Source organism: Hippopotamus amphibius, chromosome 9 (assembly GCF_030028045.1).
Source record: "Hippopotamus amphibius kiboko isolate mHipAmp2 chromosome 9, mHipAmp2.hap2, whole genome shotgun sequence".
NCBI classification, from domain to species: domain Eukaryota; kingdom Metazoa; phylum Chordata; class Mammalia; order Artiodactyla; family Hippopotamidae; genus Hippopotamus; species Hippopotamus amphibius.
This window is the reverse complement of record NC_080194.1, coordinates 137,101,463-137,128,458: the sequence shown is the minus strand read 5'-3', so window position 1 is coordinate 137,128,458 and position 26,996 is coordinate 137,101,463. Positions and strand designations below refer to the sequence as shown.

General features: G+C 43.7%; 1 protein-coding gene across 4 annotated transcripts in view; it reads right to left on the bottom strand.

Annotated features, from left to right (window-relative positions):
* Positions 1-26,996, bottom strand: part of IQCK (IQ motif containing K) — a 142,389-nt gene that overhangs the window by 114,064 nt on the left and 1,329 nt on the right. For 2 of the 4 annotated variants that reach the window (XM_057748090.1, XM_057748089.1), the window contains exons 2-4: positions 18,429-18,493; positions 16,669-16,798; positions 15,808-15,905 (exon numbers count right to left, since the gene is read on the bottom strand). In XM_057748090.1, the coding sequence (XP_057604073.1) occupies positions 15,808-15,905; positions 16,669-16,798; positions 18,429-18,493 (293 nt within the window). Of the gene's footprint in view, positions 1-12,789; positions 13,383-15,807; positions 15,906-16,668; positions 16,799-18,428; positions 18,494-26,996 lie in introns of those variants that run through there. The other 2 variants (XM_057748091.1, XM_057748092.1) reach the window with 2 other exon arrangements.

Here is a 26,996-nt window from a genome sequence, read left to right as displayed (position 1 = left end):
TTATGAAACAGCCCTTAACTTTGAGCCATACTTCCTATTTAGGCGCTAAATTCCAAAATGTAAAATTGAGAGCTGCCATCTGAACCCATTTAAATGTCAAATGTAATAAGGTCAGGTTAGAAACTTAGTTTCCTCCACTCTTAGGTATCTACCCAAGAGAAACGAAAACATACGTCCACACACAGACTTGTACGCAAATGTTCATAGCAGCTTTATTCATAATAGCCAAAAAGTGGCAGCAACCCCCCAAAAAATCCATGCAATGAAAACATTATTCAGCAATAAAAATGAAGTACTGCTACCTGCTACAACATCAGTGATGCAAAAGACCATGTTGTGTGTGATTCTATTCGCATGAAATGTCCAGCAAAGGTAAGAGATAAAAAATAGATTAGTGGTTGCCTAGGGGCAGGAGGAGGAATGAGAACTGACAGCGAATGATCACTAGAGATTTTCTGTGATTATGGGAATGTTCTACAATTAGGTTGTGGTGCTGATTGCACAGCTCTGTAAATTTGCTCCAATTAAAATGAGTGGATTTTTAAAAATCATTTTTTAAAAGTGTGGCAAAAATACACGTCATAAAATTTACCACTCTGACCATTTTTTAGGGTATAATTCAGTAGTGTTACGTACATTCACATCGTTGTGTAACCAATTTCCAGAACTCTTTTCATTTTGCAAAACAAACTCCACACCCATTAAACAACAACCTCCCATGCCCCCACCCCCAGGCCCTGGAAGCCAGCATTCTACTTTCTGTCCCTATGAATTTGACTACTCTAGATGTCGCATATCAGCAAAAGCATACAATATTTGTCTCTTTTTTGTGACTGGCTTATTTCACTCAGCATAATGTCCTCAAGTTTCATCCACGTGGCAGCATGTGTCAGAATTTCCTTCCAAATTAAGGCTGAATAATATTACATTGTATGGATATACCACATTTTGTGTATCTGTTCATCTATGATGGACACTTTCGTAAAGAGTGGATTTCATGGTATGTAAATTGTACTTCAATAAAGCTGTTCAAAAAAAGTTTTATTTATACATCCTCCTGTTAAAGGACCTTATGGTCATTTCCGTTTCTTTATATTTCAAGCAATACTGCATTTAATGTCCTTCTTCAGAGCTCTTTGTATACAACCATTGAGAGTTTCTGCAGCAGTGTACAACCTTAGAAGAGAAATGTATAGGTCTGCATGTATGTTTATCTTCTATTTTACTAGGTTCTGCCAGCTTTCTCTCCAGAAGGGTGGTACCAATTATGCACTGGTACGTGAAAGTTCTCTTCTCCACAGCTTCATCCATTTCTCATATTGTCAAGCGTTTATATTTTTGCTAATCTCTGAGACATGATAGCGCTGTGGCTTTATTTTTATTTCCTCCAACATTAGTGAGACTAAGCACCTTTTGATTTGCTCTTGGCTCTCTGGGTCTCCCCTTTTGCGAACTTCCTGATCCTATCCTTTATTTTCCTATTTCATAGTTCTATTGTGTTGTTCTCTTTTCTCTTATTGATTTATAGGCATTCCTTATGGCCTGGATGCTAACCTGTTGTCTACATTGCAAGTAGGTAGAACAGATTAATAGATAAGTCAAGTCAATAAAAGGCAGAAATCAATAGGAGAGAGAAAATGGACAGCCTGAGGTCAGGGCCACTGAGATATCCATTGTTGTCATCCTCCATGCGCTTCCCACAGGGCCTAAGAGTAATCATAGCAGTGCCGGGTTATTTACTGAGCACTTGCTATGTGCCAGGTATTACCCACATGATCTAGCTTAACACTCAGAACAAGCTCGCGAGGTAGACATTATGGTCTCTCTTTCATGCATGAAAAACAGACTCAGTAATAGGAAGTTATTCAAGTAAGTAGCCCAACTGAGACTCCAACCCAGCTTTATTGGATTCTGATGCCTTCTCTTAAAGTTCTTTAAAAATGTTATCAAATAATACCTATGCATAAAGGATTGAATAATATTAAAATAGCCCTTGATCTTGACTACCCCACTCTACCTCCTTACATAATCAGAGTCCAAAAATAGTTGCTGAATGGATGAATCAAAAATCATTACCAGGACTTCCCCGGTGGTGCAGTGGTTAAGAATCCACCTGCCAATGCAGGGCACACGGGTTTGAGCCCTGGTCTGGGAAGATCCCACATGCTGCAGAGCAACAAAGCCCATGCACCACAACTACTGAGTCTGCGCCTGAGAGCCTGTGCTCCTCAACAAGAGAAGCCACTGCACTGAGAAGCCTGCGCACCGCAAAGAAGAGCAGCCCCCACTCGCTGCAACTAGAGAAAGCCCACACACAGCAACGAAGACCCAAAAACACAGCCAAAAATTAATTAATTAATTGTTTTTTAAAAAGGGAAAAAGTCATTACCAAAGACACATATCAACAAGATTTAGCAGCTGAATCCAGGGAGCATGGGAGGGAAAGGTTTCCTATTCAAAGCAGACCAAGGACAGAGGAGGAGGCTCACAACTAGAGTCCCCAAGTGCATAAAGAAATATAAGCAATGATTTTCAATGAAGTATCGTTTAGCCCACCAAGAAATCAGAAACTTACATGTCCAACAACAGGCAATCGGTTCAATACATCAAGGTGCAGCCCTACTATGAAAATCCAGGGAGTTGTTACAAGTGGTATGAAGGAAAGATGCTCCTGATACATTGCTAAGTAGAAAGCGCAGGTTACAAACAGTGAGAATAACGTTAAAATAATACATTAATGTGTACTAAATATATAAGTATGCGTGTATGTGAATTTTAAAAAGCCTACAAAGATATTTAACATTAGCAGGGGTAGAATTATGAGTGATGTGAGTTTTTTGTTTGTTTGACTTTGTTTTTCTTACTGGTAGTTTCTAATTTTTCTACACAAAGCAAGTCTCACTTGTATAATAATCATTCCCTTCTTACCTCTTTTTTAAAAGGGGCAAAGGCCAAGAGTCCTTTAAAGGAGTGGGGTTTAAAAGCAAGAGATCTCAAGCACACATTCCAAATCCAAAGGGCAGGCGAGGGTCTGGATGCAGACTGAGAGGGAGTGCAGTGTAGGTGGGAGGGCAGGAGCTAGCAGGGGCCAGCAAGGGCACTGCAAACAGCCTGGGGGGCAGGGAGGGGTGTACTTCAGCCTCCATCATTTGGCTCAGGAGTCGATTTCCTGGAGTGGTTAAGGGCAGAGCCTTAGAGTCCAAAGGACATGTTGGCTTCCTGCCTCTGTCTCTGACTAGCTCAGTGACCTTGTGTGTGCAAGTAAAGTTGTTCATTCTTTCTAGTCTGCAGTTTCCACATTTAAAAAATAAGAACACTGCCTACAGCACAAGGCTGTTCTTAAAAATCAGTGAGACCTTGTAAACAAATGTTGAGCATTGCAGAAACTGGCATAAAAGAGACACCTCGTAAATGTTCCTAAGGGTGTGGTCTGGTGGGGGGGTGGTGGTCAGTATGCCCTGATGAGCCCGAGGGAGGGTGGACAGGCAGAAAACAGTGAAGAAATGCAGACCAGGAGCTCACAGGAGAAGTTAAGAGTGCAAACCAGAGATCACCCGTTGGTGAGATCTAGCTCACAATGTGCTCTGTTCAGCATGCTATGTTTAATCTTTCTGAAAACTAACTGTCGGGGACTTCCCTGGTGGTCCAGTGGTAAAGAATCCTCTTTCCAATGCAGGGGACACAGGTTTGATCTCTGGTCAGGGAACTAAGATCCTACATGCCGCAGGGCAACTAAGTCCGAGTGCCACAACTATTGAGCCGAGTGCCTCAACGAGAGAGGCCGTGTGCTGCAAACGTCAGAGCTCACGCGCTCTGGAGCCCACACACCACAACTGGAGAGAGAAAACCCCCATGCCACAACGAGAGAGAAGTCCGTGCTCCTCAAGGAAGAGCCTGCCTGCACAGCGCAACGAGAGATCCTGCGTGCCACAACGAAGACCCAACACAGCCCAAAGAAACAAAAACTTATACTCCAATATAAAATTTTTAAAAAATTTACTGTCAACATTCTTTTAAAAATAAATCTGGATAGTTCATGGTAAAATCTGAATTGGGGTCTTCTACTGAAAACTCAAGAGCTACGGCCACACTGAGCCCAGGTTCTCTGTGGCGGCAATGAGCAGGAGGTGAGAAATGCGGCGGCTGCCCCCGTAGTGCGTGAGCTTCTGTGGGGGCCACGGCCCCAAGCACTCCCTGCTATCTCTTTATTGTTATTTCATGCCTGTCTCATTGTCTACCTGGCCCTGCAGCCCTTCAAATGGTTTTCCCTCAAATTAAACAGTGTTGATGCACTCGGTGCAGTAGGTTGAATAATTATCCCACAAAGATGTCTAGGTCCTAATCCCCAGAAGCTGTGGATGTTACCTTACTTGGCAAAAGAACTGTGCCGATGTGATGGAATTATGGATCGTGAGCTCCCACCTGGGAGCTTATCCAGGTGGGACCAACGTGATCACAAGAGTTCTCATAAGGGAGGAAGGGGGTTAGAGTCAGACACGGAGAGGTGATGATCCGAGCAGAGGTCAGAGCGATGCCGTCACCAGCTTTGAAGACAGACGAGGGCTATGAGCCTAGGAATGTGGCGGCAAAGAAATATACCCTCCCCTAGGTCCTCCAGAAGAAACACAGTCCTGCAGACCCAGTTTAGGCTTCTGACCCAGAGATATTCTTCACCCTGTGATTATGAGTCCTGTATTATAAAAACAAAAAAACAAAAAACCAACCAACCGAACAAAAAAACCTGTCCTGTCCTGAAGCCTAAATATTTTCAAATACCTCTCTGGATGTTTTATTAGGTTAAAAAAAAAACTGTGTACAATAATCTGAATCTAGATCTTAGGTCCATTTAATATATAAACACAAAGTCTTTCTGCATGGTTTTAATTGATTTTCCCAGAAAAGCAACTACCACGCATATCAAGAGAAAATTGTACTGTGTTGTATTCGGAACCTGAGTTTCTCACCATTTCAGAAAATTGTATCACCAAGGACAACATCATTTACATGATTCGAGCAGCTGATGTAACACATGTATGTGCCTCTGCCTGTTGCAGCTGTTGTGTTCACGGTGATTCTGTGCGTAGGTGCGAGTGAGCGACTGCCTCGTACTATCTTCTGGTGCAGTTTATTTGAGCCTTTAAAAAGCAGAATACACGTTACCTAGATTACAAGTAATTTTCATTTTATTTCTCATTTATATTATAGCTACTGTAATATAAATGGCCACTATATACATATATTTGAAATTATTGTATGGATAGATTATGATGATAGTGGCCCGTAAATGGTCATGCCTCCTGGATCCATGTGACTTTGCAGGGACCCAGGAGGGTCTACTTCTACATGTGTTATGGGAAGAGCTAACTCAGACTCCATGTTAGGCCTGTTTGTTTTACATTAACCTTCCTGTTCTATTGTTTTTGCTACAAGTTTAGAACCTTGCTTTATAGCCTGAAATGTACAGGATAGCCCATTCTCAAGCCTCTGACCTTTCAGGGTGTAACACTTTTCCATTCATATAAAGTTACAGAACAGAGAATAAAATTTGCCTTGTTGGAGGTTTGCAGGAGCATCATGACCTAACCTACGTGGACAGCTGCAAGAACAAAGGATTCTGGCACCAAGAAGTCTGCAATAACCAACACCATCCTCTTCCCTTTTTAGTATAAAAGAAGCCTGAATTCTAACTCAGGCAAGATGGTTTTTTCAGAGACAGGAGTCTGCCATCATCTTGGTCTGCCGGCTTTCGGAATAAAGTCTTATTCCTTGCCTCAACACCTCCTCTTCGATTCATTGGCCTGTTGTGTGGCGGGCAGAACGAACTTGGACTCGGTAACACATAGGGTCTGTTTCTTGCCCGCTTCGGAGTTGCTGTGTGAGTTACTGGCCTTGTGAGCTGTGCTGACCAATGCAATGCAGTGGAGGCCATGCTGGACTTCCAGAGCCCAGGCCCTGCACTTAGCCTCTGCCCTCCTGGAAAGCGGCCCTGAAACCAGCAGGCTGTGAAGGAGCTTGTCTGGCCCGCGGGAGGATGAGAGCCATGCAGAGAGGAGCTGAATAGCCCCAGCCAAGAGCCAGCACCGAGGCCCCAGGCAGCTGAGTGAGGGCAGCCTGGACCTCCCAGAGCAGCCCCAACACCAGCTGAAAGCAGCCATATGAGTGAGTCGAGGTGAGACTAACAGAACTGCCCAGTCAGCCCACAGAAATAATAAATCATCTTTTTTTTTAAGCCATGAAGTTTTCAGGTAGTTTACTGTCAACAATACAGCAATCAGGTAATTGATAAATAGGCAGTATTACTAAGCATTTCACTTCAGGGTGGTAAGAAGGGCACTATAAAATATGATGACAAAGGGACAGTGGGCCCAACAGGGTTGAGAGCCGTTGCTCTGATGATTTTCCACTGCTCCTAAAATAAAACCCACTCTCTTCACTGGCCTGCCTGGTGCGGCAGCTGCCGAGGGGCCGAGCCGGCCTCCCCTCCCATCTCGCTTGCTTGCCCTGCTCCTGCTGCACTGGCCTCCTTTCCTTTCGTTCCTGGAACAGGCAACTGAATTTGGCAGTACTGGGTCATTAAGGAAACTTGAAAAGAGTTGAACCAGAGCACTTTGGTGCCAGAGCGTCACATGTTAAATAGAATGAATGGTAAGAAATTGGAAGTGAGGTGATTTACTCAGTGTGGCAGTGAACATGAAGGAGACAGGGCAGCAAGGTCAAATATATGGCTTGGAAATTGTTATTTACTTATACCTTCTATTTTTGTTTTTTTGATTACAAAAATAATTCATTCGTATTTTAAAATTTTCAAATATTGCTGAAATACTGGAATATAATAGAGGAGAACAAAGGCTCCAGAAGTGTCACCTCTCCCCCAGTTTACATGTGATTTTTCATTTATTGGCTAACGGGTTTGGATACTATTATCTATATTCAGGAAACCAGCTATTTGTACAAACTAACCATTTCCAGTCAATATCCTTCACAGGGTGTAGTTCTTTAACAACATGTAAACCACCGCTAGCACCCAGCTAATTTCACAGCAAAACTAAGAGGCTCATCGACTTTATTTAGAGATGATCACTGTAATGCCCTACAGATGCCACTTACAATTTCTCTATGACCTTTTTACACATCATTGAAAACAACCATCCAGGAAAGGGTTAAAGAAATATATTTCACTTGCTGAATTCGTATCATGAAGTGAGCAGGGTCTTTAATTCTAAGGCTGAGATAACTCATGGAAATCATATATTTACAGTTTAGCCCTCCAGTTGTGTTCTCTAAAAATTAAGGAATAGAGAAATATCTGCTTATTAAATAATCTGAATTTTATTCTGAGCATTTAAAACATTTGAATATCTAATGATAAGCAACCTATTTGGTTATGAAATTCATCAGTCCAACTGATAATATCTAAAATGGCATATATAAAAAAATCAGGTTATTATGAATCAAATTCAAAATCATCAAGCTTTCACACTCTGTCCAGGGCAGAGTCTGTCTGATTCCATAGGCCAGGTTCTGAACCACTGGGCCATGTACCATAGACCTCCTCATTCACGTACAGACACACACACACACACACACACACTCACACAGCAGGCCTGTGTGTAACTGGCCAAGTGCTCTATGGCCTAGTCATTAGGTGTCACCTCTTGCTGTCTCTCTCCCCTCCATCCCTTTCTCTGCTTTACTCTCTGGTTTTCCTCAAAGTGTCCTGGTGCTCACAGGACAATCTAATGAAAGGCTCTGTCCCACAAGGTGTCTGCCCAGGCCTGCCTAGCGTCTCAGTCCTCTTCTCTAGAGCCTCCAGATCATTTCTTTCTTTCTTTCTTTCTTCCTTCTTTCCTTCCTTCCTTTCTTTCTTTCTTCCTTTCCTTCCTTCCTTTCTTCCTTTCTTCCTTCCTTCCTTCCTTTCTTTCTTCCTTCCTTCCTTTCTTTCTTTCTTCCTTCCTTTCTTTCCTTCCTTTCTCTTTCTTTCTTTCTTTCTTTCTTTCTTCCTTCCTTCCTTCCTTTCTTCCTTTCTTTCTTCCTTCCTTTCTTTCTTTCTTTCTTCCTTCCTTTCTTTCTTCCTTCCTTCCTTCCTTCCTTTCTTTCTTTCTTCCTTTCCTTCCTTCCTTTCTTCCTTTCTTCCTTCCTTCCTTCCTTTCTTTCTTCCTTCCTTCCTTTCTTTCTTTCTTCCTTCCTTTCCTTCCTTCCTTTCTTTCTCTTTCTTTCTTTCTTCCTTCCTTTCTTTCTTTCTTCCTTCCTTCCTTCCTTTCTTCCTTCCTTCCTTTCCTTTCTTCCTTCCTTTCCTTTCCTTCCTTCCTTCCTTTCTTTCTTCCTTCCTTCCTCCCTCCCTCCCTCTCTCTCTCTCTTTCTTTCTTTCTTTCTTTCTTTCTTTCTTTCTCTCTCTCTCTCTTCCTTCCTTCCTTTCTTCCTTCCTTCCTTTCTTTCTTCCTTCCTTCCTTTTTTAATTATTTATTTATTTATTTATTCATCTGTACTCAGTTGCAGAATGTGGGATCTTTAGTTGTGGCATGCGGGATCTTTAGTTGTGGCATGCAGGATCCTTTTTTTTTTTTTTTTTTTTTTTTTAGTTGCAGAACGTGGGATCTTTGATTGTCTTTAGTTGAGGAATGCAAGTAGGATCCAGTTCCCTGGCCGGGGATTGAACCTGTGCCCCTTGCATTGGGAGCTCAGAGTCCTAGCCACTGGACTGCCGGGGAAGTCCCCAGATCATCTTTCCTATCTGAATTTGGCTTCTGCTTTTGGAAGCCATTAGGCTGGCTGGCAGTGTGGTCCAGTGGGCAAACTTCTAGACCCGGGAGCCAGGCTGCTCGGTTTGAATCTTGGCTCTGCCACTTAACGAGGTGTGCACGTGGCTTGTTGATTAACCCTGGTGCCCTACGGCCCTCATCTGTAAGACGGCGAGAACAGCACCCACATCAGAGGACTGCTGAGAGGACTAAACGAGTTTCTGCAGCTAAAGTGCTTAGAACAATGTCTGGCACAAAGTACAGGCTCTAAATGTGCTAGAAATTACTATGCTTGAATTCCAGCCTCTTTTTCAACTCTCTGGCTCTCCACTGGCCATGAGGCTCCTTCAATTTTAGAGGATTTACTCCTTACTCAGCTCTAGCTCCAGGGGACAAGACAGATCTGGGCAGCCTCCCCATGGTCTACCTACCTCCAGAGGTAGTAAATCCAGATAGTGCAGGTACAATTAGTAAATGACCTCTTGCATGTAACAGCTATGTGCTCCTGTAACTTAATTACGATCTTAAAAGTAGACTCTGGGCTTCCCTGGTGTCACAGTGGTTAAGAGTCCGCCTGCCAATGCAGGGGACACGAGTTCGAGCTCTGGTCCAGGAAGATCCCACAAGCCACGGAGCAACTAATCCTGTGCTCCACAACTGCTAAGCCTGCACTCTAGAGCCCACAAGCCACAGCTATTGAGCCCACATACCACAATTACTGAAGCCCGAGCGCCTAGAGCCCCTGCTCACCACAACTAGAGAAAGCCTGCGTGCAGCAACGAAGACCAAACACAGCGAATAAATAAGTAAATAAATAAATTTATCTAAAAAAAAGTAGGCTCTGACTTTTGCAGAATCGTATTCATTTATTCATCCCACAAATATTTAGTGGGTTCCTACTATGTTCCAGGCACTCTGGAACAATATCAAAGGACAAAACAGAAAATAAGGAAAGCAAGAAAAAATAGCTAGAAGTCAGCATTTTACGGGCAAAATACAAATCAGCAATTATTCTTAAGTGACCTAATATAAATGCTGTTTCAAGATACAAGTTGAATGGCCCTAATAAACAATGAATTACGCGGCTGTTTAAGAGCCATTTGGATGCGAGTTCAGTTGTGGGTGACAGCTAAGAATGCTCCAGTTATGTAATTTTGGCTGGAGGCTGGTTATCATTCAGTTTAAGCATCTATTCCCCATGACAGGATGTGAGGAACAGCTGAATCGAGAAAATGCAAATCTGCTGTGCGGATCTGGATAAGAGAGCTGCATTTGGGTCTGACAAATGTTGAGCTGGCTATAGCGTAATTTTTAAGCCAGCAAAAATAACCCACAAAAGACGGCATGATGTGGGGGGTCAGGTGGGGAGGGAATCAGATTTAATTAAGAAATCCTAAAATACTGAATCAGGAAATGAAAGGAGTAATGATAATTCACCCATCTTGCCTGTTTGAAGCATTCAGATACTGAACTTCCAGGTGATGACTGAAAGGAAGGTGGGGTAGGAAGGTGACATTCGACGGTGCCTGTGAGCATCCTTCAGTGAGTCATCCTCCTGGTAACGAGAGCATCTGTGTCATCCCGTTAATAGTTGAGTATTACTCAGATTACATAGGGTCACACTGCAAGGAAGTGGTCACGCAGGACTCCAGGGTGCCTAGCTGCCCGTAAAATTTATCAATTCTTGCAAGTTATCAGTTTTAAGAACCCAATTTTTTGACATCCTTTGATCATTCATTATAGCACTGAAAGCCCAATGCTCCACTCAAGCACCTGCAGCATCTGAAGTCTGATCCGTTTTCATTTAGTCCTAGCGGCAGCTCATCTGTGGGATGTCAAAGATGAAGTATGGCTTGGCACAAGGATGCCTCATTGCTCTCTAATACAAATAGAAATTTCTCTGATTCTTTAAAAGCGTTTTATCATTGCCTGGAGGCTGGAAACTGTTTCTAGCCTCCTCATTACAAAATTATTTATGGGCAAAATTAGATATGCAGCCCTCAGTGTAAAATCTTAATTACTGCCCTTTGAGCTGATTTTTGTTCCCTCTGAAGAGGTATAAATTAGAAGAATAACAGCTGAATAAATCAGAATAGAGGCTGCACAAACAAATATAGCCGCCTTAAGGTCTAGAAGTGAATGCCAAGCACAAGATCCACGCTTGTTCTTTCCCCATGTTCATGCTTATTTCAGAGGAGCAAAAGAGAACAGACACAAAGAGGAGAAAAATAAAAGCTACCTTAGCTCACCATATCCTTCAGCTCCCGAAGGCTTCACTACTCGACTGTGGTTTCCTTGAGGACAGGGCCAGACCTGTCCTCTCTGGGTCCCTAGGGCCTGGCCCCATGATCAGTACATAGTAGGACTTAATAAATGTTTGTTGAAAAGAACTGACCTTGGGTGGCTTAATCTGTTTCTAGATATTCTTACGCATATCCAAACAAAAGTTATTCCATTGTGCTCATTTCATTGTTTAATCACTATGTTCCATCCTTCGATCAAGCTAATAAAAGGCAGGGTACACTGAATATACTTTGGCAAACAGCAGGATTAAAAAGAAACAGCCTTGAAATACGACTTGCAGGATTGCCTGGTCTCTCTCATTTAGCAGTAGGACCTGAGGCCAGAGAGGCAAGGACATGTGACCCATACAGGGCCAGGCTGAGGGCTCTGCTCTCTGGCCCCCAGCCACACCACCATTCCACCCAGCCACATCTCGCCCTGTTTAACACCACACGAAAGGGGGGAAAGGTCACTTATGAACAGGGGACAAGAATTAAGTTGTCAGGGGAAGCCAAATGAGCAAATGAAAAATACACAGTTTGGATTTTATAACCTAAGCAGCAAATAGCAATCTGTTCTCCAGAAAAGAACTGTGGATGAAAAAAATTTTTATTTCCTGGAGCTATTTAGAGGACAGCCTCCAACCCTCATTTATTTTTTTAAATTTATTTATTTATTATTTTTTTTGAGGTACACCAAGTTCAATCATCTGTATTTATACACATATTCCCGTACTCCCTCCCTCCCTCGACTCCCCCCCACCCTCCCCATCCCAGTCCTCTAAGGCATCATCCATCCTTGAGTTGAACTCCCTTTGTTATACAGCAACTTCCCACTGGCTATCTATTTTACAGTTGGTAGTAAATATATGTCTATGCTACTCTCTCACTTCGTCTCAGCTTCCCCTTCACCCCCCGCCCCCGCAAACCTCGAGTTCTCCAGTCCATTCTCTGTATCTGCGTCCTTGTTCTTGTCTTGTCACTGAGTTCATCAGTACCATTTTTAGATTCCTTATATATGAGTTAGCATACAATATTTGTCTTTCTCTTTCTGACTTACTTCACTCTGTATGACAGACTCTAGGTCTATCCACCTCATTACATATAGCTCCATCTCATCCCTTTTTATAGCTGAGTAACATTCCATTGTATATATATGCCACATCTTCTTGATCCATTCATTTGTTGATGGGCATTTAGGTTGCTTCCATGTCCTGGCTATTGTAAATAGTGCTGCAATAAACATTATGGTACATGTTTCTTTTGGGATTATGGTTTTCTTTGTGTATATGCCCAGGAGTGGGATTACTGGATCATATGGTAGTTCTATTTGTAGTTTTTTAAGGAACCTCCAGACTGTTTTCCATAGTGGCTGTACCAACTTACAGTCCCACCAACAGTGCAGGAGAGTTCCCTTTTCTCCACACCCTCTCCAACATTTGTTGTTTCCAGATTTTGTGATGATGGCCATTCTGATCGGTGTGAGGTGATACCTCATTGTGGCTTTGACTTGCATTTCTCTGATGATTAGTGATGTGGAGCATCTTTTCATGTGTTTGTTGGCCATGTGTATGTCTTCTTTGGAGAAATGCCTATTCAACCCTCATTTTTTGAGAGGGATGAAAGCACAGGCTCTCAGAGCTTCTGGCCTTGGTTGAAGACATGCTCCATCTCTCACTAGCTGGGTGAGAGATGTTCAGCTTCTCTGAGTTCCAGGGGCCTCATCTGTACAAGGGTGTTGATGGAAGAAGGGATCTATCTGGCTTAGAGAGTGATTGTAAGGGTGAAATGTGATGATGGGTATAAAGCAATTTGACCAGTGGTGACACACAGTGGAAAACTAATCAGTGAGATAACATCTCTAACCATTCACACGATCACTAACTATCCCCGTGGCAGCAGTCAAACCACAGGTGAGGGACCACCATGTCCTGCGTGGATAGCCAGGACTTGAATTGCTGACATTCATCTCACCAGCCCTTTCTGTTTACAGTTCCCTTCAGCTGAGCAAATTCTCATGCTAACGAAAGCAGAGATCTGGTCACTGTGGTTTTTTCTGGTTGAATCAGGACAGCTAGTTTGTGCCGGCATGTCAGGAGAGTGAGGCAGGATTCAGGTTTCCCAGATTTGAACTCACCAGGCCTGTGTCTCAAAACTGAGCATTTCTGCCAGAGCAGTATGAAGAAAACCTTATAATCCTGTCTTTGCTGGGGTGAGAGGTGTGAAGCCCCCACCACCACTCCCACCCACCAAAAGCTACGAGTAGTGGTTGAATTGTGTTTTGAGGAACCGAATGCTGGACTCTTCTTTGCTGAGGGGGCCGTGTGGGCTGAGAGGTCTGGAGAGGCTGTGTGGGAGGTGCCTGGAGAGGACAGACATGGTTCTAGAGGGATTAATGAAGTATTGCTTGATAGGTGCCAACAAAGCCCTCTCCCCACCTCCCTACGAAATTATCAGCAAAACAAACCCTTTGCATGAAGTCCCTGTGTAATCAGATGTTTGGGGGGAGCTGGGGCCAAGTGCTGAGTAAGGCCTCTGGGCAGTCAAGGAACAAGAGCAAGCCCACCCAGGTAATGGCTGTAACCCACCCTACCTGGGGAGCACCTGTAGCCTAGTAATACTAACAATCAATGATAAGTTAACATTGCTTGAGTTCTTCCTACTTTCCAGGGTGGCTTTGCATGGGCCACCTCATCTCATCAGCAGGATAATCTCATTGAAACCGTGCCCCATAGGGTTAACAGAAACTGGTGACTAACAGAAATTCCTGAGCTTGTCTTGAGCAGATAAGAGAACTGCTTGTTAAAAGCCCCTCTGCTTATAACCTGCTTTCACTGATCAAGCATGCCTTAATTATTTTTGCAAATTGCATACCTTCCAAGCTTCATGTAGCCCAGGTAATATATCACAAGACTCCGTGACCACCTCCTATAAATAACACCTCTGACGTATGGGTCGCTATAGTAACGGTGGCTTAAGCTGTTTTTCAGAAACCTGGAGTCAGCTCTTGTCTAGTACAAGCTGGCCAAAACTGGTTGGGACCACTGACCCTAAAACTGGGCATACACAGTTGTCCAATGAATGACCTTTTGACGACAGAGAGCCAAAAACTCCACCCTCAGATCATGCTAGCACCTCTATTTTCTGAACATGCACCCCATGAAGAAAGAAGCATGTAACTCAGATATACCTGCACAGAGCAGTGACTACCTCACCCTTTTCCTGCCTCCAGTCACCTTCCCCTGCACCTCTGACTGTATACTCTTCACCCACAAATATTCCAAGTCCTTTGTCTTCAGGGAGGTGGATCTGAGACTTGTTCTCCCATCTCCTTGCTTGGCTGCCTTGCGAATAAACCCTTTCTCTGCTGCAAACCTTGGCATCTTAGTGTTTGGCTTGCTGTGCATCAGGCAAATGACCCTGGTTCAGGAACACCATGAACAGGTGCTATGATCACCTTCAGTTTACACATAAGGAAAAGATGGTAGCTCGGAAAGATGAAATAACTTGCTCGAGGCTGTACAGCCAGCTGGGGTGGAGGTAGATGTCAAAAGCAGATAACCCTGACTCCAGAGACATGTTCTTAACCAGTATGCCATAAACCAAAGCCCAGTTTACTAGTTAACTGCATAATAAATATATAAGGAGGGTTAGGCTATGCAATTTGCCACCCACTGCTCTCTTACATTGATTAAACTGACAAAATAGATGATATCTTCTCTCACCCCACTTCATCCCTCCAGGGATGAGCCCAAGAGAACAGCCTTCCCAGGTAGAAGAGGGCTGGGTTTTGGTTAAGGACATAGTAGTAGAGGTACTCCCCTGATGTCCAACCGTACACTTGTTTATTGAGGGCCAACTATGTATTCACCAGGGGCTAGGTACTTGGTAGAATATACTAGGCAATGAATAGAGATACAAAAATAAATCAGAGAATCTGTCCTCAAGGAACTTAAAATACTGGGGGAGACAGACATGTATAAAATGAAGTGTATTTGTGGGTCAAGAATGTCTTAATTAAGGATGTCTTAATTTTCCACAAGAGGATGAATAGATGAAATGCTCTGAAATCTGAGGGCTGGGTTCAATTGCTTCCAGTTTGGGAATAGTAGGCCTGAAAGAGAAGGCACAGAGCTGAGTTTGGAAAAACAAGTAGAACTTAAATATGCAGAGAAGAAGAACTCAAGGACTTTTTTTTCTAGAAGAAGGAGGAGGGGGAGGAGGGGGGAGGGGAGGGGGAGGAGGAGGAGGAGGAGGGGAGGAAGAGGAGGAGGAGTGTGCCACAGGGCCGGAACTGGAACTCAACTCGTACAGATGACTGGCTTCAGTGTGATAAGGACCAGTCACCAAGCACTCGCCGTGGGCCAGGCCTCTCCTGGAACAAGTACATTCACGGCATGTGGCATGAAGTGGAGCAGGGAGAGGCCCGGGGTGGGCCGGTCAGTCTGGAGCCGGATGAGAGGGAAGGAGAGCTATAATCTGTGTATGTCATAACAGGAGAAGAAGGACCTAAGAACCTGGCAGGTGCCAACTGCCTAGGAGAAGGGCAGGCAGGGAGGCCGAGCAAGGCAGAAAACCGCCCCGGAGCCGGGCGGCCAGTCACGTGGCAGTGTGTGTGTGCACGACCAGATGTTCTGGCTGGAGCTGGGTAAGTGACCAAGACACAGGCTTTCCCTCCCAAAGGGATCGTTTTGAAAACAACCACTTGATGGTACTGAGGTAATGAGCTAACATCTGATAAAAATGAATTATCGAGTGTTTAGAAATAAAGAGACAAAACAACTGACCTCAAAACATTTTTCTTTCTTTGCTTGGTGAAGCAGGCTAGCCATTCCGGGAAGCAGAACTGGAAAGATGAACGTTTCCAAATATTCTTTGGGGGAACCTAAAACAAACAAAAAATTCCCACCCAAAATCCCAAATGGCCCAAGTTAATCTGGGAGGAACATTTGTTTCTGAACCAAAAAAAGGTATTCTCCATTAAACAACATGACCATAAATGTTACATTTTAGTCCAGACTGCAGAGTTGGGCTGGTTACTGAAGCAACTTAAAATATCCCTCTGAGTCTCTGCAGTCTGGTGGGGCTGTAGACTGGGTCCCACATGGGACCGGGACCAAGGCACAGCCAGGGAACTGCCGTAGCTGGAGGGAAACACGCAAGGGGAGTGCGGTAGGAACTGAGGTCAGAGGCGAACAGGGTGGGGGTACAAGGCACAGGACCTTAGGCCGCAGTAACAGTGGGATGCACACCAGCTGAGAGAACAGAGCAGGCCAGAGGGAGAGGGCCTGACACCAGGGAGGGCGAGGAACAGGGGCTCAGGGAGGAAGATGAGGACGCCTACATCTCTGGCTTCCACACACAAAGCGAGACAGCATATTTTATTTTGCTCTTTACATTATCCCCCTTTGTATTTAATGTATAACCTAAGTATGCTTGTTATTGATCATCTTTCTTACAGTTCAACCTTAAAGATAAATCAGTGGAATAAAGGATACTTCTCTTCAAAATAAAAATGAAAGCAAGAACACATTCTTTCTTATTATGTGGTCTCCCTGAGGTCTATCTGTCTACCCCATCCCTACCCGGTGGTTTTGCAATGTTACAAGCCCCAAACTATAGAGCTGAGATCTCACTTTCTTACGTACATGTTTTTGGGTCGACTGTTTCCCGTTTAGGTTGAGGACAGGGAACTTGTGAGAGCACGGCTAGACGAGGAGCCGGATAGAGGTGTTCCGCGTTGAAGCCGTGGAAAACCGTTTCCTCCAACGGCGACACCTGGGGTGGTGGTGGGGCAGGGAATCAGTTCACATAGTTTAAATAATTGTATTTTCTTTTATAATCTAACAAAGCATAAAATTCTGTGTCAGACTTTAGGTTCAAGGGGGCATACTGAGCACAAATCTTCCTCTTCTCTCCCAGACACCTACAAATGACAATCAAGACATAAACCCCTAACAGAGGAGAGGAAGGCTGTCAGTGGATGAGAGATCTCCAAACATCTCCAAAAGAAACAGAATAAAGCCTGTTGTTAGAAAGGAGAGAGGAGGATTGGCAGGCCAGAATCCACAGGAGGAAACTGCCCCCCAGAAGATGAGAGTCCGTGTTTCCACCAGAATTCCAGGGGCTTCAGTGCTCAGAGGTTCAACCCTCATCCCTGGGAATTAGAAAGGAAACAATATGCAGGAGGGCTAAGTGAAAATCCAGCTGGGGACCTGTTGGCCTGCCGTCCCGTCTCCTCTCCTCCTGCTTCTGCCCTCTTCTGTATACACACAGCTTCATTCACAGTAGCCTTTTATAACCTGCTCTCCTCCTTTCCCATGAATCTTTTGTCAACAAATTAAACAAACAGCCTGGGAAGGGGTAGAACTATTCAGGGTGCTATGATGGTGGTCAAAAGAAAAAAAAGAAAAACCGTCAACACTGATTTGGAGGCTACTTCCTGCCTCCTGACCCTGAAGAAAAGTCCTCCAGTGGACGATCACTCCCTGTGAGCTCCCAGTCAGTGTTTATGTTCATAGAAGAGACCCATCCAGAAAACAAACCCACGTGTACCACAGTAGAAGAAAGCCACAGCAACCATGTGGAAAAACCCACTCAGGCCTGCAGTATGAATTTTGAATAAACAATCAAAACTTTCTACGTAGATGAAGAACCTCAATAGCATAAAAGACAAAGATCAAGATCTATAAAGAACAACTGACCCTGTAATTAGTATCTGCAGAGAAATTTGAGAAAGCATTGCACCCATAAAGCAAGAACAGGATGCTATGAAAAAGGAACTATCACAGGCTAAGGAAGTTCTTAGACACAGAATCTCTAACAGGGGCAGCTGCAGTGACATACTGAAAGTCTTGAGACTTAGATTTTGGTCCCATCCCTGTAACCCTGCTCAAGTCCCTTCATCTTTCAGAGCCTTACCTTTTTATTTTAAACTCCATTAAGTCCCTATTTTACTTCAAGCATACTGCCTTAGGGCCTCCATTCCTGGCTGCCCTTGTCCTTGGCTCTCTCTCTTTCCTTAGTACAGTCTTAGCCCACCCAGCTATGCAAAAAGAAATCTGCTCCATCTGCAAAACTGTCCCCAACATAGACATGATGCTGAATCCACTGCGAAGGCCTTCCTCATCTAGGATCTCATTTGAGCCATATAGAGGCCCTGTGAGTTAGTCAAGGATTATCTCCTCCATTTAACAGATGCAGAAACTGAGGCTCAAAGTGGTTGTAGGATGCCCTTTAAGTCACACCATTAGCAGCAGCAGTAGGACTGGCCCTGTTCTGGGTTCTGGTCCCAGTGTCTTTCCTTTCCCCACTCCCTGATTCATGATACTGTCTGATGCTTGTCAGCCATCAGTGCTGTTCTCATGTAAGAACCTTTCCGTTAGGTTGGGGCCCGGGTGATACTTACAGTGACCACAGCTTCCTGTTTGACTGTATATCCTTCTGGAAAGGGAGGCAGCTCAGCTTCATACTCTGAAGAGAGTGGGGGGGGGAGAAAAGCCCTCAGTTCCATACTTCATTACAGCTTGTGATATAATTCCCTTTCCTCTGAATAAAACACTCTTGAATTTTATTTTGGTTAGCGGTTTCCAAAAATGAAAAAACGACTGGTCATTACAGGGTGTTTATTTAAAATGTGTAAGAGATGATTCTTCTCTTGCATCAAAGAGTCCAGGCTTTATGTAAGAGTGTGAGACTCTTCCCAAGAAGGCAGATTTAGATTTTGCCCCCCAAATTATGATAACTACAAGAGATAAAAGAAGGAAGAAAATGAGGCGGGTGGCTAAGGGAAGGCACCAATAGCCTATAGGAAGGAGAGAGGAGAAAAGGAAGAAGAGGAGGATGTTACATACAGGAGGGCAGAATAAAAGACACAGAGGCAAGGGGAGCCATCCCGGGCAGCCCTGGGGATGGGCGTGAGGTTGAGACTGCCAGAGTGGGGTACACGGCTAGAAAGCAATCCCATGAACTCTTGCGAGTTGAAGCGTTGCCCATGGACCAGGAGCACTGGCATCCCTGGGGGGTTAGAAATGCCCCCACCCCAGATCTGCGGAATCTGAATCTGCATTTTAACAAGACCCCCAGGTGACTTGTATGCAATTAAAGTTGGAGAGGTTCTGCTGTAAGCTCCAGTAAGTTTCCATCTTGGTCGTACATTAGAATCACCCGGGAGCTTTTTGAAACTGCTAATACCTTGGCTCAACCCCAGAAATTTTGATTCAGTAGGTCTGGGGCAAGAGCCTGGGAATCAGTATTTTTAAAGTCCTCCAGCTGATTCTAACGTGCAGTGAGGTGGAGAATGATTGCCAGGTTTCAAGGCTGATCACAGCCAACCTGCTGGGGAGCTTATGCAAAGAACATTCCACACAAGTTCCGCAGGGTAACAACAACTATTGCTGAGAGAGAGACAGAAAATGCCCATGACTGTATTAGCTACATCCCTAAGGGAAAGACTGGTAAAAATATTTCTGGAAAGGTCAGTGTTTCAAAGGCAACTGCATAGTTGATTTGCAGTAATGAGGGAAAACAAAGTTTCTGGGTGAGATGGGATTTTGCAACTGTACTGGAGGCAAGCTTTATTCCATTACCTAGTTCCTTATCAGGTAGTAGAGCAATCCTCAACTTTTTTTTTTTTAATTCCTAGGTATCAGGTTGGGGACTAGTATGTCAGGATGCAGGTTATACACAATTTTGATTCGCAATATTAGCTAGAATAGGTTTCTAGCGCTGTGTAACAAATTAGCACAAACTCAGCAACTTAAGATAACACATGCATTATCTCACAGTTCTCAAGGGTCAGGAGTCTGGATATGGGTCAGGGTCTCATCAGGCTGAAATCATGGTGTTGCCCATGACTGTGATCTCATCTGATGGCTGGGGTCCTCTTCCAAGTTCACTGCTTGTTGGTGGGGTTCAGTTCTTGTGGATGTAGGTCTGAAGTCTCCATTTTCTTTTGGGTTGTTATGGGGACTGCTCTCAGCTCCCAGAGGCTGGTCGCCCTCAGGTCCTTGCCACAGGCAGCTGACTCATGGTTATTTGCTACTTCAAAGCAAGTAGGAGTCTCTTCTGCTTTGAATCTGACTTCTTTAAAGGGCTCGCAGGATTAGGTCAGGCCCGTCTACAATAATCTTCCTAATTTAAAGTCAACTGAGGGAATTCCCTGGTGGTCCAGTGGTTCGGGTTCTGAGCTTCCAATGCTGGAGGCCTGGGTTCGATCCCTGGTCAGGGAATTAAGATCCCACAAGCTGCACAGTGTGGCCAAAAACCAAACCAAAACACACACACGCAAAACCTACAGATTCAATTAGAAAAAAAATATAGTCAATTGATTACACACTTTAATTACATCTAGAAAAATCCTTTGACAGCAATGCCTAGATTAGTGTCTGGTCAGATAACTGGGAGGTATGTGCACTAAGGGCAGGAATCTTGGAGGCCATCTGAGAATTCTGCCCGCCATAGCAACTCTAGGTCTCCCACTTTATTTTTTCCTTTCAAGCAAAAATGTAAATTCACCTTCTTCCTCCAACACGTTGAGAATCACCAATGTGGTATGAAAATGAGTTTTTTGGATTTAAGATACATATACATTTATAGCTTTGATTACAAAAGCCATATGTGCTTATTGTGAGAAAAATTCCAAATAATACGGAGATGTCTTCTGTAGTCTAAAGTCACACTTAATCCCATTACAACCCATAACCATTGTTGGAATTGGCAGATTCAATCAAACCTTTTTCAATGCACTTACTAACATTCGTATATAATTCACAAATACATTCATTCACTTTAGATCTACACTAGGTCAAATCATTCAAGCATAGAACCTGATAACACTGTGTCCTTATTCAGCATAACTTATATCAAGTCTTACCCTTATTTGAAATTTGTAAAAATTAATGAGTATCTCTTGTAATAGACTGTGGGGGTTTTGGGGGTGTGGGGTAGGGATGCACATGGGTCTGTTTGTGCTCACCATCACATCATCACATTCCCAAAGAATATGAGGCTGAATTAATGTACTTTTTTTTTTTTGGCCACGCGGCATGTGAGATCTTAGTTGCCTGACCAGGGATCGAACCCATGTTCCCTGCATTGGAAGCTCGGAGTCTTAACCACTGGACCGCCAGGGAAGTCTGAAGCTGAATGAATGAAGCAATGAATGAATGAATGAACAAACAGTACAAGTTACTTTTGACTCTTTATCAATTCATTCATCCATGTTTATTCAGAGCCCTCTGTGTGCCAGAATCCATTCTAGGTGCTGAATCATGGAACTCTTTCAATGCTGCTACTATATTATGTGCCTCATTTACTTAACTGGTGTACTCTTAGTGGGCTTTTAGGTTGCTTCCAATTTTTCATTATTACAAACAATGCTGTTGTAAGCATCTTTATACATATATCATTGATCAGAAAGGAGGTACTTTTACAGGATTAACTCAGATGTGGAAGTGTTCTTTTAAAGGAAAAAATAATTTAAAATTGGGGCCAAATTGCCAAAGTTTTCTCCAAAAGGTTTATAATAATTCACACTCCTGATAGTAAGTATGCCTGTTTCTCTAGGGTATAATCGATCTTATACATATTTAAAATGATACTTTACTTTTATTTATATTTCTTTAATTATTTTTTATTTGCCATTTATATTTTTCCCAAGGAGAAATTTGGTGGAAAATATACAAACTTTTTCATCCAACAACCACAAAAGCTACACAGTTATATGATTATGCAGAAGTATGGGAAAATACATGAGCTTCAGGACAATCTGATGTGTTTTTTATTTCAAGCTTCTGTAATGTTTAAGAGAATATGGCATATTTGAGAACTTGTCACTGTCACCTTGTGATTTCAATTTAAAACATATAATTGATTATACAGACTGATGCTTTTTACATTGAAAGCCACATAAGTTTGCATAAGTTTGATTGTTTATAAAGAGTACTGAAGAAAAATTTGCTGGTTTGCCATTGGAAATTCTTAAGAAAATCAGGTATATTAAATTTATAAATGTTTACAATCTTTTGGTTACCTAAGCTTATAAATTGGATTCCAGGTAGCCCCCACTTTTTGAAAGTTTGCTTTATGCTTTGCTTTTACAAAAGACCTACATTAGTACCTGTTTTGGCTAACCAAAAGAAATCCAAAGAGCATCTTTGCTTTAATGAGAAAAGGTCAAAAGTGAAAAAAGCGTTCATTTGTTTTTTAGTGAACTGTTGTAGAGGAAGTGCGTGCTCGGAGCAGAGGGGTGGTACTGCCAAGCTCCTTTCCTTGGAACTACACTCAGCATCTCAGCATTAAGCTGTCATAGCTTTGAACTGTCTGTGAACACCTGAGCTTTTTCTCGATTTACTGTGTGCATCCTTTAGCAAGATGTGTCCTAAGGTAATTGTTTCTTCACTCTATGCCATTTTGGCTCACAAAAAGTTTTCACAGGAACTCTCTACTTTTGGATAGCAAGGGTAGTGTAATTGGTTAGGGGAATTTAATGTCATATGCGTTTTAAACGAACGTCAATCTAAGAACAAGTAAAAGTAGTTGTTCATTTTATACAACAAAGGGAACATTATGTAAGAGGTAGAGCAGAAAGAACCCATACCCTGTTGGTGGAACACAGCCTTTGTGCTCAAATTGGAACCTCCCTCCCCATCCCCCCCCCCCCCCCCCCCCCCCCCCCCCCGCCATGCTCCAAGTATGTGAGGTAATGAGATGTCTTTATTGCTCAGGCCACTATCAGTCCGGCTTTTTGTGATCTGTAGCTGAACATGTTCCTAACTGAAACAGTAATTAAAATGCAATGTTCACCAACAGTGGCCTGTTGGAAAGGCATGAAGCAGGAAAGTGGAGGCTGGAAGGGAATGTAATGAACACTTAGCCAGCACATACTATGGCCAGGGGATGCACAAGGTGCTGGGAGGACAGATGAAGAGGGCGAAGAGCTTGTGTTCTGGTGAGGGGATGGAGGGTAACAGCCAGTGGTTATAAGATGTGAAAGTGATGCTGTAGAGGGCTGCACTCAGGAAGCACCAAGCAGGGGCTTCAAAATCAGTGCGAAGAATAGAAGGCTTTCCAGAAGAGGGGCCACTTGGGCTGAGTCTTGAAAGATGAAGGGAAGGCAGAGATGTTCCAGTAAGAGGCAAAGCTTGTGCAAAGGCGCAGAGGAGTGGAACAGTGTGGTGTGCTGGAAGAATAGTTTCTTATAGCTAAAGGTGCACAGCACAGGACAGTGGTACTGTTCCTGTCCCTTGACTACAGAGTATTTAAAATGCAGACATCAGGGACTCACCCCCAAGGAGTGGGGTGAGTCATCCAACCACAGGAATCTGCACTTCAGCGAGTATCTGGGATATTGTGGTGTGGGTGCCCCAGGTGTACACTTTGGAGCTTGCTAGTATGTTGCCTAAGGGCTTGAACTTGAGTGTCACATCTCAGTTGGAGTCTGGTTCTACCACTTACTTTGCGCAAGTTTCCTAAGCTCTCTATGCCTCAATTTCCTTATCTGTTTAAACCAAGTTGCTTTGAGGTTTAAATAAGAGCAAAAGCAAGCACCTAGCACAGTGCCTGGCACATAAAGGGCAGCTCGATACATGTTAGCCTTAGGATGATTTGGACAAATTGTAGGTGATGAACCCCCCAAAAGAGACAGAGACCAAATCATTAAAGGGCTTGGGTGTTAAACTAAGAAGTTTATGTTTACCATGAAAGCTGTGAAAATCATTGTAGGTCATGGCATGATGTGATCAGATTAGAATTTGAGAGAGGTTCCTGTGGAAGATAGTCTGGAAGGAAGCCTTCCCCAATTAAAAAGCTACAGCAGCAATCCAAACAGGGAGTGATAAGGGCCATGAGAACTAGGGGGTGAGGAGCTGGGGGTTATAGGAGATGCTGAGCCAGTAGGATCTACAGGGATTGGCGAATGAAGGTAAGGATCATGAAAAGTGACAGGGAAGCACATAAGATGAATCCCGGACTTCTGGACTGGGCAGTAGAGTTCGTGATGGAGAGTAACTGTCGGTGTCTAGAACAGTGCCTGGGGTCATGCCTGGCCCAGCATTTGAAGTAACTCCCAGCACTGGTAGATATGATGATTGATGGATGAGAATGATTCCAGTGGAGCCATGAGGCAGGAGCTCATGGGTTGATAGGGAATAGGAATGACGCTGGTGTGAACGCGAGTACTTTCCAGAAGCTTGGCTGAGAGGGCACGAGGGATAGACAAGAGCTAGAAGATGATGGGATCAAGGGAGAGGTTTTCCCCAAGATGACTGACCAGAGGATGCCTGCAGGGAAAAGCCAGTAGAGAAGTTAAAGATGTAGGAGAGGTGTGGGACAGAGCAGGAGCCTGGGATAGCGAGAGGATGGCACCAAAGCACAGATGCAAGGTTGAGCTGTGGGGGTAGCAGGATAAATACTTCTTCCATATGTGCAGATGCAACTATGTTTGTTGGTTATCAGGAAGCTGGAGGATTCCCTCCCCTCTCCTGATCGCCTGACTATTCTCAGTGAATGCCTTCTCCAACTGCCAAGTGGTATCACACCAAGTTGGACGAGTAGAGTGAAAACTTGGGACTAGTAGATGCAGGCAATGGGAGAAGGTGCTGACGGATGTTGGCTGATAAGCACTGCTGAGAGCCACCGGTGTCGTTTTTCTCCAGCTGTGCTCAGCCCCTGTGCTGGGGGAACAAGCACTGATTCAGAACTGGACCATGCTGTTATCTGGAAGGTGGGATGAAGGGACCCGATTTCACAGCAGCATTGAGAGCTGAGGCCAGAGACCAGTGTTTGGAGGGATGAACCAATGGCAATACTGAGGATGCCAATGGCAGCAGTAACAGCAATATCAGAATAGAAAACTGTAAGCTCCAAATACTTTGACTCAGTCCTGGCAAAACCATAGTTAAAAATCAAGTCACAAGCAACTACAAGATTTAATTAGAAGCCATGGTAGGAAAGAAGTTTATTGAAACGAATACAGGTGCTTTTGAGAATAAAAAGCCTTAGGTTAGTTGTCACTGGAAAGATGAGAAAACTGAAGAACGTTCACCAGTAGGTCATCATACGCGCGCGCGTGCGCGCGCACACATTACCGCCCTGCCCGGCCCCGCCCCCTACAAAAACTGAGCACTAGCCAGGTAGGTCTTAATAATACCTATTCTGTATCTCATTTTGCTGAAACTGAGTTTCTGACAGCTGTTTGCTGTAATAATTTTCTTTTTAAATGGAAATAACCTAGTAGAATATAATTCTTAACCTCAAACACAGGATTATTACAAAGCTTATTTTTCATGTTTGCCATGAGAAACTGAATTTACTATGTTTGTTACAGACAATTGCATTTGGTAGAATGTTGAAGAAACTGGGTCTATCACCCAGGTTATAATGATCACTGCAGTACCTGCGTGTATAAATTCACCACCTTCGACCTCATTAACTTCATTTTGTACCTCTATCACTCTGTAAGGGGCATCAGTTAACTTGCTTTTCAGGGCAACAAAACTCTTTGTCTTTGCTTTCTCCTACAGGCCTGTTTGACAGAAATAAATTCCATGATTCTAAAACAAACGCAAAGCATGTTTCTTTGTCAACAATGATGAACATTTACTGAGCACTTTCTAAATGCCAGGCCCTGTGCAAGCACCTTTGCATACATTATCTTACTCCGTCCTCACAATAGCCCTGTGAGGTAGGTACAAGGATTATCCCCTTTTTGAGATGAGGCTGAGCAGCTTCCCCGACAAAACACCAATAGTCAATTGTATTATGAAGAGCTGTATGGCCTGGAGAAGTGAAAGCTCCAGGGAAAGGACAGCTGCAATAACAACTTTCTATTTGAGTGTTTTCGTAATGGCACAATGATTAGCAACTTGGAACACAGTACCAGGAGGGTAAGGACCAAAGGGTAAAAGTTGCAAGGAGAACATTCAAGATGAAAAAGATGTTTCTAGGTATAATGCAATATCGGAGAAGGAACTCAAGCACTGGGTAGGAGTGAAACAGATGGCCTTCAAGGGCATCTATCAACTCTGAGTCCATTATTCTCTTCTTCCTTTGTATTTTCCACTTCTCTTAACTCATGGCTCTATCTTCCTCTATTTAGTCCCATATACTGGTGCATTCAGTCTTTTTTTTTAAGTAATTTATTTATTTTTGGCTGTGTTGGGTCTTCATTGCTGCATGTGGGGCTTTCTCTAGTTGCAGCGAGTCGGGGCTATTCTTCCTTGTGGTGCGCTGGCTTCTCTTGTTGCAGAGCACGGGCTCTAGGCACGTGGGCTCAATAGTTGTGGCTTGTGGGCTCTAGAGTACAGGCTCAGGAGTTGTGGCATATGGGCTTAGTGGCTCCGTGCCACGTGGGATCTTCCTGGCCCCAGGGATCAAACCCGTGTCCCCTGCATTGGCAGGCGGATTCTTAACCACTGCACCACCAGGGAAGCCTGCATTCAGTCTTTTCTCCATTCAGCATTTACTGACCTGCACTGTCCAATACAGTGGTCACTCGCCACATGTAGCTGTGTAAATTTATTAGAACTTATTAGAAGTAAAACAAAAAATTAAGTTCCAAACTTGCACGGATCACATTTCAAGTGCTCAATATCCGTATGTGGCTAGTGGCTGTCACATTTGAAAGTTCTACTGGATAGCGCTGTTTCAGACAGTTGAGGTAGTGATGGTAGCCACAAGAATGAAAGATCTGAGTTCCTGACCCTGAGGACTTTACAAGCTTAGCGAGGAAATAGCCACCCAGCATCATTTATTGAGAGCAATACATACTGAGCTCCTGCTGTCAATCGGGCACTTTGCTAAGCCCTTTCTGACGTGCCCCTTTAGTTGCACCCTCCAAACACCTGGAAATAGGTGCCATTATTAAGCTGACTTTACAGAGAGGATAAGTAAAATGCAGGCACACCTTGTTTTATTGTGCTTCACTTTACTGCACTTAGAAAGTACTGAGTTTTTTTTTACAAGTTAAAGGTTTGTG